Raw genomic sequence first — 15,000 nt, forward strand, 5'->3', positions numbered from 1 at the left:
CGGATCGACGCGCGTCTTGTCAGCCACGAGAGGAAAGACGTTTACACAATTGAAATGAGCTGCACATGGATTGAGAGTAGAGCCAAGAAAGATGAGGAAAAGACACTCAAGTATGGGCCCATGATGTGGGAGCTGAAGCAGAGATATAATCGTTACAGGGTTGAACAGTACAACATAATAATTGACGTACTGGGTGGCTATTCTAAACATCTAGAGAAGTCGGTGAGGAACCTAATAGGAGCGAGAGCGCGGGGTGTACTTGAGCGCATGCAGAAGTCGGTCATCTCAAACACTTTGAACATTGCCAGAACATTTAAGATAAATACTTAGTCAGGGCGCTAAGGGCACTAGATTTTAAGTTTTTTGCTTCTTCTTCAGAAATCCAGAAACACAAGTATTGTCGCAAAATCTGTATTTTACTGATTTTCTACGCAGTTTTTATAGTGCATAAGAGTTTGATATGACTCTAAATAGGCTTTTAGTAGAGATAACCAGATTATGATGCCCTCGTGTAGGTTTATAAGAGATAATGAGAGTATAAAAACTGAATAAATTTCTAAATAGGCTTTTAGTAGAGATAATATCACCATGTTTTTGCGTAGGTTTTATAGAGTAGAGAATTTAATAATATTCTGAATTAGCTCTCTAAGTAGAAAGATTAATACCATTATGTATATTAGAAATGTACTAAGGTTCCGTACCGAACTTTTTTGACTTCTAAGTGTAGCTTCTCAAGTGGTGAAGATTACGTTATGCGCCCTATACTACTCATAATGTGGACAGCATTCCAAAGTTTTATACTGCGAGATAATAATAATAATAAGCTTTATTTAACCAAGGAGCACCTTCAGCAATCTGTTCTCCAAGGTGTCCCAATTAGTGCTATTATTTAAGCATTAAAATGAGGTTTTCGGTTTTCTACTATACTATGTGTCTAATTATCTTCGTTACCACTGGCCTTACTAATCGCCTGGTCCATCAATGTATATAGAACATATAAAATATTCCGTAAACTGAAAACCCTCCGTTACCTACTCACTTCCTCAAAAAATTTATGAGCGTTATCTGGAAAGAAAACTCTTTCTTGTTTAACGGGAAAAACCACTTTTAAACGCAAAGTCCATACAAGCCGCTTCTTTAGAAAAGATACAAAGAAGAATAAACAATTTCACAGAGCTACAGCAAATAGCCATCATTCGACTGTAAAATTCACGACTGAGATTCACATCTTTTATTCCTTTCACAGGATACAAGGACATTCTACTCTTGGTGTGCGCACGCACTTTAAACCGACAGAAACTCTCCAGTTCACAGAGTTCATGCACTTTACCTCCCGTCACCCTCTGGGGGTCAGGAAAGGCCTCTTCAAAGGCTAAGCCCCAGGGCTTCTCAGAACTAACGCTTCCCTGAAACCAATATTTGAAGAAAACAACGCACAATTCTAACAAAGAATGCGCTACAGGGGTTATCCACATAAGCCTTGTGAACATGCTCTCATCTAAAGTCAGTTTTAGCAAAAGAATGCGGGCTCTACAAGTAAACAAAAAGCGCGCAAAAAGATCTTGCCGTTTATTACTGAGTATCAGCCATCATGCAGTGCCTCATCTCAAACAGATTTTCTTAAACTGGGATCTTATATAAAACCAGCTTTTGCTGAGAAAATTTTTAAAATCCTCCCCTTATTTCGTATGGAAAAGGGAGATCTTTGAAAGATGTACCCGTTACAGCAAAAATCTGAGGGTCTTTCAATTTCCTATCTTGACTAATAGAGCGATTTCACTCACGTGACCAGCAGGCATACTGGATTACTAAAACAAAAGAGAGTATTTGAATAACTAGACCCTCCGTGAGGGTACACTGGGTTGCCTGTGGTACGTGCAGCGTTCCAGGCAATTTCTTTCAAGTTGGGGTTTGTAGCCGATATAACGCGCGCTCTGATTGGCTAATTGTGACTGGCCCACGGGCCGATTACGGGCTTGCAAAAACAAAGCAAAAGGTAATTAAAAAAACATATAATAAACTACTTACTAACCGAGCTAGCTCGAGCCATACTGGGGAATATTGGCCCTGGGTCGTTTTTGTACGGACCTCGCTGCACTTGGTCCGTACTGCCACGACCTCGGGCCAATATCTCCCTGGCAGTACGGCCCTCGCGCTCGGTTAGTAAGAAGTTATTAAGGGGTCACCCAGAAGTCATACCAGCAGAGGCCCTTTGGCTCACAGGTCCTCACACGTTCGTACGACGAAAGAGATCCTTTTCTGAGGTTAAAAACCTGGCTACCGGCCTAATATTTATTTTACCCTCAGTCTGCATTTTACCCCCGGTCTGCAGTCTAGTCTTTGAATTCACTATTATCGCTGCCCTGCGAATCTTCAGTGTTCTACATAATAGCACAATTGGTAAAAGACGGCTCGACGGGCGACAGATTGTTGTCGATGTTGTCGCCTGTCTTGTTCAGTATCCAATTGATTTGCCATTATTGAGCTTCATAAGGGTATATTTTGTTCAAAGCTCCACTAAAATGCCATTCGCGCTACATGACTTCCGACGCCATTGCCGGTTAAGTTAATCGTTATAATGTGTCCACCAGAGAAATCTACGCATTTCCCACTACCCTCTCGATCCTAAGAAAATACACGCAGCAGGGCTCTATGTACAAAGACACCACTTAGCAGGGGAGAGACAGGCAAGACTTTTACCGACACGAAAAAAAATAAAAAAACATAAAACGGAGAAATCTACCCATTTTCCGACTGATGAACACTTACGTGACCACGAAAAAAACCTGGTTAAAAAAAAAATCCCAAGAAACATTTGACAAGGACACCTCCACTGGCATAACTTTTAATGGCAACAGATCTTCTACAACATCAAGGTTTGCTACAGTAAATAGATTTATTATATAAACACCAATGAAATACCAAGTGAGCTTTCGCACAAAAACATGATATCTTCACATGTGAAAATATCACTGTTACTATGGTTACATATGAAAATCGCGCCTTTCGATGCCTTTCGTGAAATGATTTACTATTTCATTGGTGTTTATATTTATAGAATATTACATGGCCACTTGGAGATACGAAAGTTCTCTTCTCATGTTGAAAAATATTTCAGTCGTTCGCTGCGCTCACTCGTGAAATATTTTTCGACATTCGAAGAGAAATTTCGTATCTCCTCGCAGCCATGTAATATCCTCTATATATCAAATACCACATTTTTTTTGCAAAACGATACTCAAATTTTATGCTTAGTTTATCAAATATACAATTCTATCAATCCTTCAAATACGAATAAAGTACATGTTAACAATTGAGGTCATCAAGAGATACATGTAGTCTTATTTTCACTGATAAAAATGCATTTCTAACCATAAACAGTTAATAAGTAGATGATAAAATGCACTAATAACCTTGATAACTATTAACAGATAATAATTGCATTTACATTCATTTCATTGTTCATTAATTCTTGATAAACATTAATAAATAATGACTATGGGTAAATTCATTTTAATGCCCATGTAATGGCACAAAACAACAGCCTTAATACTTTATTCGATTTCAAAAGTTGATTAAATGACATTGGATCTTTACTTAAACATCATTATTAGTCCCTTGCTTTGTGTCGTAATAGCAGCAGACAAATAAAGACTTTAAAGAAAACGACAAAACCTTTCAGTTTATAATACATGTTTCAAAGGAAACTTCTGCCATCTTCAGTTACATGTAGTCAGAATACAAACATCAAACATCTGCAGAGTTTTGAACATTGTCACGCCTCATGTTCAGCAAATTTTTTTCGCGTTTTAGATCACGTCTCCACCAGTTTTCAACTCAAGTTAAAAGAGGCTATTTGTATTCAGAGAAACAACCCTATTTGAATCAACACTTACTGTATTTACACTATGTCAAGATGAGTAGCACAATCATGATGTACATTTGTGTAACATAGTGAAATTTTACAAAATTTTTCATGCTGTCATAAAATTGGATGAAAAGGAACCTGACAAAATCAAATAGCCTCTTAAGCTGATATATTAATGTAAAATGAAATTTTTTTGTACCGATGGATCAAAAATAAGCAATTTTAAATTTACCCATGACCCCTTGCAGGCATGGTAATTTCCTCATTTTGCCTAGATTACCCTAAAAAATTTTGTTAAATAACCCGAAATATTCTCATTTTTAACTTTTGACATAACAGAAATGTTAATTTCAGAGTTGATTATATGCTTCGCTTGATTCGCAATTGAGAAATTCCCGCGAAATTTTCCACATGGATTGCAAAAAAAAACCGGTTTAACTGGATAAAAACAAGTCAAGGCCTGGTAGCAAAGCTTGCTCTGAGGGAACGTTTCGAAACGTAATGGCAGATCTGCAAGGGGAAACTTTTGGATCTTTCACGCTCTAAATTCGCTTTGTCAACCTCTGAACGTCAAGAAGTGTTTCAGACTCACAAAGAGATCTCGTTCTTTCACAATTTGAATTCTTTCTTTCTGAGCTTTGGCGTGTAATTTGTACATGAGATGAGCATTATGTTTTTCGTTGGGTTTTGTAATGTGAGCTCGGACAAGCAAGATACAGAGGACATTTTGCGAAGCTGTGCTTTGGTCCTAAGGCAAATTGTAATGGCGGACAAAGTGTTTCAGACTGAGAAAAAACGCTCTGGCTTCTCGTGTGCTGAAAATTTTCGGTAAAACTTTCTCCAAAGCAACTACCACAAATGAGCATTCTCGAACCATATTTTATTCTGCCTAACCACAAAACATCCGTGGGTTACAGACGCAAATTGCAATTTTAGGAGCGTGACGCTCAAGACTGTTGTGCTTTTCGCCCTCTTTTCTCAGTCATTGGTGAGAAATTAACCACAATTCTTTTATTTACTGGTTGCAACATTGTATATGTGAAATATGTTGTCGATTTCGTTGTGAGGAATAAAGTACAAGCCGTCTGAAGAACCTTGTTGTGCTTGTCTTACTAGTTTGCCTGTTACGCGTGACGCGCCTTTTTTTGTCCCCAAAGTGGACAACCGAATCCGTTTATTCTAAACTTAAGCGACCGATTTCGCTAATCTACATAGTAAATGTTACATAATATGTAAGAAGCATATCTGCGAAATGTGAGTGGCTAGCACTTTTTACGAGCGGAGATATGGCCTGAAGTGTTCGTTCAAGATACTGGTTTCCCAAATGTACATCATGATTGTGCTACTCATCCAATCTAAAACTATCTTTAATTTCACGCAATACTTCATTCAGTTGTTACTATTTTTTCACATAAGCATTTTCTATTTATTATAATTTCAGCTTCCGTCGCTTGTATTCTGACTAACTGAGGATGGCACAAGTTTCTGTTGAAACATGTATTATAAACTCAAAGGTTTAGTTGTTTTCTTAAAATTCTTTACTTTTTCTTTGCACATTATTTTCGTCAAACAATCTTTGTCCAAGCAACCTTAACAAATCACTTTTATTTGAGTTGCTGTTGTAAAGAATGCCAAACTTTTAAGACTTTACTTGACCACAAAAATTGCTTGATCTTCTGGAACCTTCAAACAGAAGAGCAAACATTTCCTGTCAGGGTTTAATAACCAATTTACTGTAACAGTAACTTGACATAATAATTATTATACATAACGAGAATGATTTTGTCTTGTCTTGGCATTTAAACAACATCACATATTGTTTGGTGACCAACCATTTTGCCATTCGGCCACCATGTTTGGTGCTCTTTGATCGTGTTTGGTCGTGTTTGATAAAAATTGAAGGCCACAAAATATTGGATCAAAAACAAGTTAAAACATTTCTTTTGTTCTCATGCTTGATGGGCGAACTTGAGGAGTTTGATGAGTTAGATCAAAAATGTTTAACCGTTTGGCCACTCACTTCAGGGGCATGTTTGGTCACCAAACAATTTGTTTGATGTTGTTTAAATGGCAAACATTTCCTGTTTGTCAATTAAGGCGCTTATGATGCTCCATCAACTGTCCTGCATGTAATGCTGTGTAAAGGCTATTGCAAAATGAAATTGGCAAAGTTTTTTTATTGTCAAGTCGATGTGTGTACATTGTACTTACAAAACGTGTCTTCAACTACATTTGTACTCCAACTCCTTTTCTTTTATTTGCTTTCATCTTTGACTATCATAGTCTGACACTTCCTAAATGTACAAAAGGCAGGTGTACCATTCAAAAGGAACTAATTAGCACTGGAAAATATTTAATTAATAAACATTTTTGTAGGGCTTCCCAGTTGATTATAATTTTGTTGAGATTAATTATAGACAAGACTAGTGTTTAAAGTTTGATCTATAATATTAATGGAATTAAAAAAACTTGCATGAATATTTCAACCAGTCAGATGCAAAGCTAAGACCAATAGTTTTATTGCAACTTAGTCACTCTACGTGTAGGTTTCCCATACTTAGCAGCAGCAGCTGCATTGGATTGGTTAGAATTCTGACTAGGATATATGACTCCAGTTTACATACATGTATGGTTAATTGACAGGATTGACAGGTATAGTATTTCATTCAGGAAATATTCTGGTGTGTAATTACTTTGGTCTTGTTGGTTTGGCAACATTACAATAAATAGACAAGTTTCATATTCTCACAGATGGACTGGAATCAGCATCAAATAGAGGCTCATGCAGAGGAATGCAAATTATTTTCCTTTGCATCAGCCTCTATTTGATGCTTGATCCAGTCCAACCGTGATAATACTGGTCAATTGAAGACCCTTCTTTCAACTTCAAAACTTGTTAGTTACTGGTAGTTTTAGGTAATGAAATGTTGTGATTTCCAGTGAAATTTGGAATAAATAATCACTAGTAATTTTTTTTCAAAGACCACCAAAATTGCATGAGTCTGTAGGGCTAGTGCACTCTTTAGCCTTTGAAAAAATTTGCTTGTGATTATTTATTCTAAATTGCACGAGAAAAATCATGTGATTACCTCTTAATAAATTATATATGAAAAAAATCGAGATGGTTAAGAAGAAGGAACGCACGCATATCACGCAATCAGGGAAAAACTGTGCCATCCAGGGCACACGCTTAATTTGAAAACAAAACACTTCATTGGTTCTGACCAAAGCGTAATGTTTATTAGCCAATCATAATCCAGAATTTTGATGTGTAATTTACACTATTACACTTTTTTTGCACTACGTTACACTTGAACTGCACTGCACTGCTCTCAGACAATCAGAATCGAGTAATTTTTTCATGTATATTATTAAACACGGAATATCAATATTACAGTAACAACAATTCTGCATTACAGTGTATCCTACATGTATGTGCAACAAAGCATAGGGAAACTGCTAACAATACATTTATTGGCTAAGAGCAATATTGCTGAAATGGTTTAAAATTCCCTAAAACTAATTGGAAATAGCAATGTCATATCCCCCAGCAAATCAAGATTTATCCAAGAGGGTTGAGATACTGACAGAAGTATTAATTTTACATGTAAGAAAAAAAATTAGCAAAATAAGTGTTACCCAACGTTTCACCCAGACTGTGATGACGTCACTTTCAAGTGACAAAAAGAATCTTTAAGCTAGTATAAACTAATTTATATGGTGTGAGGTTATGGAAACCATTAACACATATTTTTATAGTGTTGTACTTAACATGTATACAATGTAAAGTATGTTCAAATTAAACAAAAAGTTTTGTGCGGACAGTGTCCAATTGTGTGTTGAAGCTTGGTAACTTAGACAAACTAGTTTTCCATTGCATTTCTTCAATACCAAAAAGTCACTTGTAAGGTCACCAACAGTTTTAATTATATGAATGAAATGATATACATGTATGAAATGAACCACATATTGAATTGCAGATATGAAATCAAGTGGAGCTATAATGATCCTCGCAGTTATGAACGCAATTTTTGCACTTCCGTAGAGAAGTCTGAAAAATTCAGGACTTCAACGGGGTTTGAACCCATGACCTCACTATGCAGGTGCTACGCTCTAACCAACTGAGCTTAATTAATAAAGCGACTGTCATTTGTGGGTTCAAGTGTTCCTGTGATGAATGAACCAATGAATGTACATGTAATGATATAGGAAACAAATCATATGTTCAACTCGTCAAGTGGTGGGGTGGTTTAAATTAATGCCACAAACAATACTAGTTTTAATCCAGAACCTAAAAAAATCGTGTTTGGCTTGTTCAAGCAAAGCCTTGCTGGGCATGGAACTGTGAGAAAGTTTAACTTTACCTTTTTTATACATGACGTATTACACCTATTCAAATAACCTAAAAGAGAGCTCAAATTATTTTGTCTCAAGTTGTTAATAATAATATTAATTTTAAATACAAGGTTGAGAAATTTACATGATTCAATTTACTTTATTCGCCCTCTTTGATTGTTCACTCAGTTCCTGTGCATGTCAGTATAGCTGCCTATTACATCCTGTTTGGCTTGTATGTCATATAATTAATTATTATAAGTTGTATTTGTTTTCTTTTTCTTTTTATTTGTATCTTCATTTCTTGGTATTCATGACAAGTATAATGTAAAATTCTGTTGTGTATTCAATAAAAATAAATAAATATATGTTGAACAGCAGATATGAAATCGAGTGAAGCTATGATCCTTAGTGAATGAAGGGGTAGTTTCTAAAGAAACTGTGGTGCTGCGTCGGTGGGGAAGTAGTATACAAAAATTTGGTTTTATCAACGGAGTTGATAATGTAAATTGGCCACCGTACAGAGATTCTAAAAGCTGACGTTTCGAGCGTTAGCCCTTCGTCAGAGCGAATCCATGATTCGCTCTGACGAAGGGCTAACGCTCGAAACGTCAGCTTTTAGAATCTCTGTACGGTGGCCAATTTACATTATCAACTCCGTTGATAAAACCAAATTTTTGTATATGATCCTTAGTGGCTTCATAGCTCAGTTGATTAAAGCATCGCACCAGCAGTTTTCATCAATACGTTAATGGAGTGCTGGCCAGTGTAACTGATGTACTTTGCATTGCACAGATCAAATTGATAATCATACACCACACATTGCTGGTTAACCTTTTGACACCCAAACTGGCCTAAACCAGCCATACTTAGTATTTTACTCTGTCTAACACCAGATGATTATTTTTACTCATCAATGGGAAACCCCTGGAAGTCAATAGGTTAATTAATTTAAAGGTGGTTTCGGTTCACACAGTTTAACATCTTCACTATTATTTTTGCAGCTTCTGAACACTGGTGTAAGAATGCGATTGATTTTTTAGTCAGATAAGATACCGTTCTTCAGCAACTGCATCAGTACTGGTAAGTATTACATTTAATATACACATATTCATTGTTACATGTACCTGCTGGTCTATTTACTGCTGCACTCATTTCTACAATCATCTTGAATCTGATTGTTTTTTGGCTATCAGAACATTTTAATTTAATTAACAATAATTATATTGATCCAAAACCAATAAATACTACCAATAAGTCCAAAACCGTGACATGTAATATGAATTGCACATACTTGAACTGTGGAGAACCAAATTAGTGAAAGATCATCACAGTTTTGTTTCATGCTTTCAGCAGCAAAAGACAGACCTGAACTGAAAAAATTAGGCCTGAATGGGATGTGATAACTGACTTCTGTGATACTGCTGCAACCGCAACGCTCAGGTCAGGGTTCAAATCCTGTTCAGCCCTGAAATATTCAGGTCTACATGTATCTTTCACTGCTGCTTAAACAGCAAGCAAAACTGTAATGAACTTACATGTAGTCTCTCTTCAGTCTAAAACCATATTGCACACTGAAATGGAGCAACATGATCTTTACTGTTGTTATCTTCTTTTGGATCTTTGGTTCTGGAGTGTTAATTTGCATCCAAGGCAAGAATGATGATAACACCAGGACACTACATCAATGAACATGCTGAATGTTTGAGAATAAAATGCTCACCAAAGTTGGAATACGAACATTATCTATCCAAAACCTACAATTCTGCCGCAGCTTGTATCGTGACTGTACTGATAATTATTGGTTATTGATAATGGTTTAAGCTGTTGTCCTTTGTTATTTATTTTATTTGTTAAAATAATTAGTTGATCGGTTTAACCACGGAATGCGTGTAGCTCCGCCCACCGCGATTAGCCTTTGCTATTTGTGGGCGGAGACAGACTGTACCTTTTTGTATCAGTTTTTTAATTTTTTGATATAAATACTACAACTACGTGTACATTAACCCATTGACTCCTGGGGGTTCTTCATTGATGAGTAAAAATGTCTGGCGTTAGACAGAGTAAAATACTAAGTATGGCCGGTTTAGGACGGTTTAGGGGTGAATGGGTTAACCCAACACTAGAGAATTACGCAAAGGTGCATGTACTTAATACAATATCATGACTTCAACAATTAAATCGCTTCAGGGCAAAGATAACTTGTGAAAGGTCATGAATGTAAAATAAAATTATACAAAAAGCAATGGTACATGTATTAAAATACCCACCATGACTTTCCTTTGAATACAGTGGGGATTTCTGTCCCCTTCCTCTTGATGTTACGGTTTCTTTCCTAAACAGGATTAGACACGTGCTAGTATGTTGTACTTTTAGTATACAAAAACATAGAATTAACAACAGTAGTTGTACTGACATTATGCCACTGAAAGAGTCACACAAATTTATTTCACCTTTTTCTGATAAGCAGGTGGCTTTCTTAATGACCTAACGATGCTGCTGATGTGCTTTATGGCTTTGCAGTATCTACATGTACATGTAATGTATAGTGCAACATATACAACACTCTCTACAAACTTAAAATTAAACAATAATTATTTCAACTCCTTTTAATCTAATTTCACTCATCCTCTTAATTACCCTCGTAGTAGTAGTAGTAGCAGCAGCAGCAGTAGTAGGAGTACTAGCAGTAGCACTTAGCACTTACTCGGCAGTAGTACTAGAAGTACAGTGCTAGGAGTAGTAGATGCAGCAGCAGTATTCCAGTTACCACTGGTAATAATCAAGGAAAGTGCATTCAAGCTGCCTTTTTCTGAATCAAATAAATTATTCTATAATTATTATAGGTTTTGACTGAGGATGATCACTGAATTTCATTAAATGGCAATTTATTCTGGATGCATCATATAAAACATTTTACATGTGTGTTGAATTTTGGTCTAAAGTCACATAATTAAATAACACAGATCAAGCTTGAGGCCCACATGCGAAATCAAGGTGAGTAGCCAGCCTCACAAAGAGAGCAGCCAAGAAACCTAAAATCACAAATCATCCATACATGCATTGACCTCTTTCATAATGGTGGCCAAATAATACAGTGTACATGATTGTATATTCTTTTGTGTTAACCCTAATAAGCCTTTCTAGCCTCACTACGACGAGCAAATTTCAAATGAATATTTTTTTTCCAAATGAGGGCAGTAGGTCTAATTAACATATACACAAAAGAATGTAAAGGAGGTCACCATTAATTATGAAAGTGGTCTATATTCCCACAGTTCCTAAATGACACCATTAGTGGGCATCTTGCTTTGCTCTTCTGCATGTGCTACAATAGGCCTTTTGGAACAAGTCATCACATGACCTTTTTTCCATAGACACAATGATTCTGCTTTTTTCCAGAAATAAAAAGAGCAGCTCAAAATATGCTACCATGCCGATTTTTGTAAGCATGTCGTTTAAACTGGTGCCGTTACAGTTGAAAGAAATTACAAGGATTTGTATGGGAAAAGGACGCTTTGCCACCCAGTCACACTTGAAGGAATAATTTTAGAGCAGTTTGAAAAGTTAGAAAAATAGAAGGATTTGTATAAAGATCATTGAATCAATGATCTTTATACAAATCCTTCTATTTTTCTAACTTTTCAAACTGCTTTAAAATTATTCCTTCAAAAGTCTGAAAAGTTCCACCCTCGCATATTTATTCTTACTCATTCGACCCATTGTAAAAATACATGTAGGAATCTGAGCGTTGTTTGTGACACATAATTCTGAAAAATTACACTGGAGGGCAAAAGCTTTTCATTCGTACACAAAAGTATGGAATTTTTGAGTATTTCAATGGTCATACAGATACACTCTTTACCTTAAGAGGTATTTCTCTGAAAATTTGTATTCTGGCTAAGACAAACATGAATTAATATTTCCATTTCTGGAATTTCTAAAGTCCGAGCTTTAAGTTCACCAACTGTCAGTCATGTGACCAGTTTGTTGCAAATGGCCTACTACCAAAATTATTATTAATGATGATGATGATAATAATTATAATAATTTTTAAGGTTTTGTGGCTTATGTTAGTTTTAAATGTTTGACCATTTCTAGCTGACATACTGTAATTATCAGGCCTTCTGATATTACGCGATGGTGCGATTTCGCACAATCGACCTCAAATCGCATCCGATCGCACAATTCACGAAAAATCGCATAATTCACAAAAGGACGCACAAAATTCATAAACTGAAACATAAATCGAGACGTTTCTTAGAAATTCCTGCATAAATACGCCACTTTTAAGATGATTTATCTTGGAAAAACGCTAAAAAAACTTTGTCACCTTCGAATTCGTAAACATTCGAAGTTCAAGGCTTTATTTTTCATGTCGGGGACCTGGTACGAGTCTCCTTCTATTGGTGCAACACAAACACGCCCATATATACACACCACTGAAATGACACAGTTGCCTTCTCTTTTTGAAGAGATTTGTGAAAAATAAGCGAAGTTGTAAGTTTTTCGGCAAAATGTAGTTTCTTTCGTTGAAAACTGATAAAAACTTACTCATGGATAAGTTTGTTGTGAAAACGCTCGCTTTTTCTTCGACGAAGAAGGAAGTTCCCACATTCCGCCCAATCTGACAGCTCACGATCGAGCAAGAAAGTAGCTCCACGTGGACGATGGACTGACGTTTTTCTCGTCGTGCAATATTAGGGCCTTTTATACGAGAGAAAATAAGCCGCGGCTTACTCTGGCAACGGTGTACAAATACCCAAAAGGAACTATTTATACGAATATATATTCCCAGGTCAATATAAGCCGCGGCTTGAAAAAGACGTGAACGTAGATTTTGTACCATTTATACGGGGTGAACATTCGAGTCTTCTGTAAGCCGCGGCTTATTTTCTCTCGTATAAATGGGGGTATGGCCCTATTGTGATTGACCATCTTCGGAAGTTTGTGGTTGACGAGCACCTTGATCATTCATTTGGCATGTTAGCTGTGTCCTTTCAACTTTTAACGTGGTGCACCGGTAGTGCTGAAGACATCATTTTTTTCTATTTATCCCAACTAATGTCGATCGAGATACATAATTACTGTTCCTTTGTGTTCAAAATGTCTTTAGGGCAGCAAAAAAGTGTTTTTCTTAACCTGAAACCTTATAAAACAAGCTCAAAATTGCTGAGAAAAAAATCGCATAATTTACATTATTTATCGCATAATTGGCCTTTCTAATCGCACAATCTGCCCTGAAAAAATCGCATAATTTGCATTTTTTAATCGCACCCTGTCAGAAGGCCTGAATTATTACAAATAACTTACAAAAATAAGTACAAATAGATACTCTAATTTAAGAAAGACAATGAAATAAGTATGTGTAATCAAATGGCGACGAGTGAAATAAGGAAATAATTTCACACGCGTGAAAAATTTTGACAAAACACAAGTGAAATTATTTCCTAATTTTGCGAGAAAACCATTTGATTACCTTTTAATGTTGTGGGTGACAAATTACGCTCAGAACCGTAATTGTAAAATTGTTCGAGTACGTTATCCAACTGCTTGGGAAGAATCATCTCCACGTTTTTCTCAAGGCTATTTTCTTCACACCACTTCTCAAAAACTCTCACCCAGTTAATTGTGCTCTTTCACGTATTTAAATTTTATGCCGCTTCTTTTAATTTCGTAACTTCTTCAATGGTCACTGTCTTAAATCTAGACGCCATCTTGGCCCTGATTGAGATACAAGAGATGTTACCATGGCAATTTTGTCATTTTACATGTGAAATTATAAATTAACGCTGAAATTTCGCCTAAATTAAGGAGTAATTTGTCACCCATGATATTAGTATAGGTAATCACATGAGGCCGAGTACTATTAAGGATTAATTGCAATTTTCCAAAATTGCCCGAGTAGCGAACGAGGGCAATTTGGAAAATTTCCAAAACACAAGTGCAATTAATCCTTAATAGTACGAGGACTCATGCGATTACTTGTTTATCAATAAAGGGCGAAATTACTCTTGATTACCAAAAATGCCCTGGATTGAGAAAAAATGCCCTCTGTCTCAGCCAATCAGCGCTCAGTAATTTTGCCCTTTATTGATAATAATAATAATAATAACAACAACAATAACAATAATAATAATTATTATTATAATATTAACAACATGAGACGTGTATAAATTAACACTTAATTTAAGTCTAACCTTCACACAAATTGTTAAACATTTCCGAAGGATTTTACACAAAGGAATTTCCAAGGTTTCAACCAGCGCTGTGTTACTACCTAGAAGTTTCAGATCGTCGATATCCTGAAACTGAAAACGACAAATTTATACTCTAAAAGCTGTGTACCGCTTATATTAAGTTAAATAAAGAGAAAACATTGAAATCTCCAAGCAATATTTCAAGAAATACCTGGTGCTTCTTCACAAGAATTGGTATAAGATCACGAAAGCCATTTTAGGACAAGAACTACTCCTCGGCTGAGTACCAACTTCAGGCTTAAAGATGTGCATCATAATTATGTCACTTGGGATTGCAACCAACAGCAAGTTAAATGCTTCGATTAATTTCGTCCATAAATGCCTTTTCCGTCGGATTCGCCGCCCAAGCTAACTTCGTTGCAGATCTTCACGCATCAAAAGCTGATATTTTAGAAGCTTTTGCCCGTAGAAACATCCAGAAGTGTCAATATACGGGTAAACGTAAACGATTTTACCTTGATCACCTCACGACACTTTAACTTCGACGACGAATTTTCACTTATAGGTATCATTCTAGTATGGAGTCCACAGACCGTT

General features: G+C 36.2%; 1 protein-coding gene and 1 long non-coding RNA gene across 2 annotated transcripts in view; one reads left to right on the forward strand and one right to left on the reverse strand.

Annotated features, from left to right (window-relative positions):
• Positions 1-330, forward strand: part of LOC137981543 (uncharacterized) — a 1,542-nt gene extending 1,212 nt beyond the window's left edge. The window contains exon 1 of the mRNA XM_068828641.1: positions 1-330. This exon is cut by the window's left edge and continues 1,212 nt beyond it. Within this exon, the coding sequence (XP_068684742.1) occupies positions 1-330 (330 nt within the window).
• An 81-nt stretch (positions 331-411) lies between these two features.
• The window catches only part of LOC137983868 (uncharacterized), a 14,669-nt gene continuing 80 nt past the window's right edge, over positions 412-15,000 (reverse strand). The window contains exons 1-5 of the long non-coding RNA XR_011119034.1: positions 14,615-15,000; positions 14,404-14,514; positions 10,474-10,538; positions 6,080-6,162; positions 412-5,551 (exon numbers count right to left, since the gene is read on the reverse strand). The exon at positions 14,615-15,000 is cut by the window's right edge and continues 80 nt beyond it. This is a non-coding gene — a long non-coding RNA (uncharacterized lncRNA). The remainder of the gene's footprint in view (positions 5,552-6,079; positions 6,163-10,473; positions 10,539-14,403; positions 14,515-14,614) is intronic.

The sequence above is a fragment of the Montipora foliosa genome, chromosome 13, assembly GCF_036669935.1.
Source record: "Montipora foliosa isolate CH-2021 chromosome 13, ASM3666993v2, whole genome shotgun sequence".
Taxonomy (NCBI): Eukaryota; Metazoa; Cnidaria; class Anthozoa; order Scleractinia; family Acroporidae; genus Montipora; species Montipora foliosa.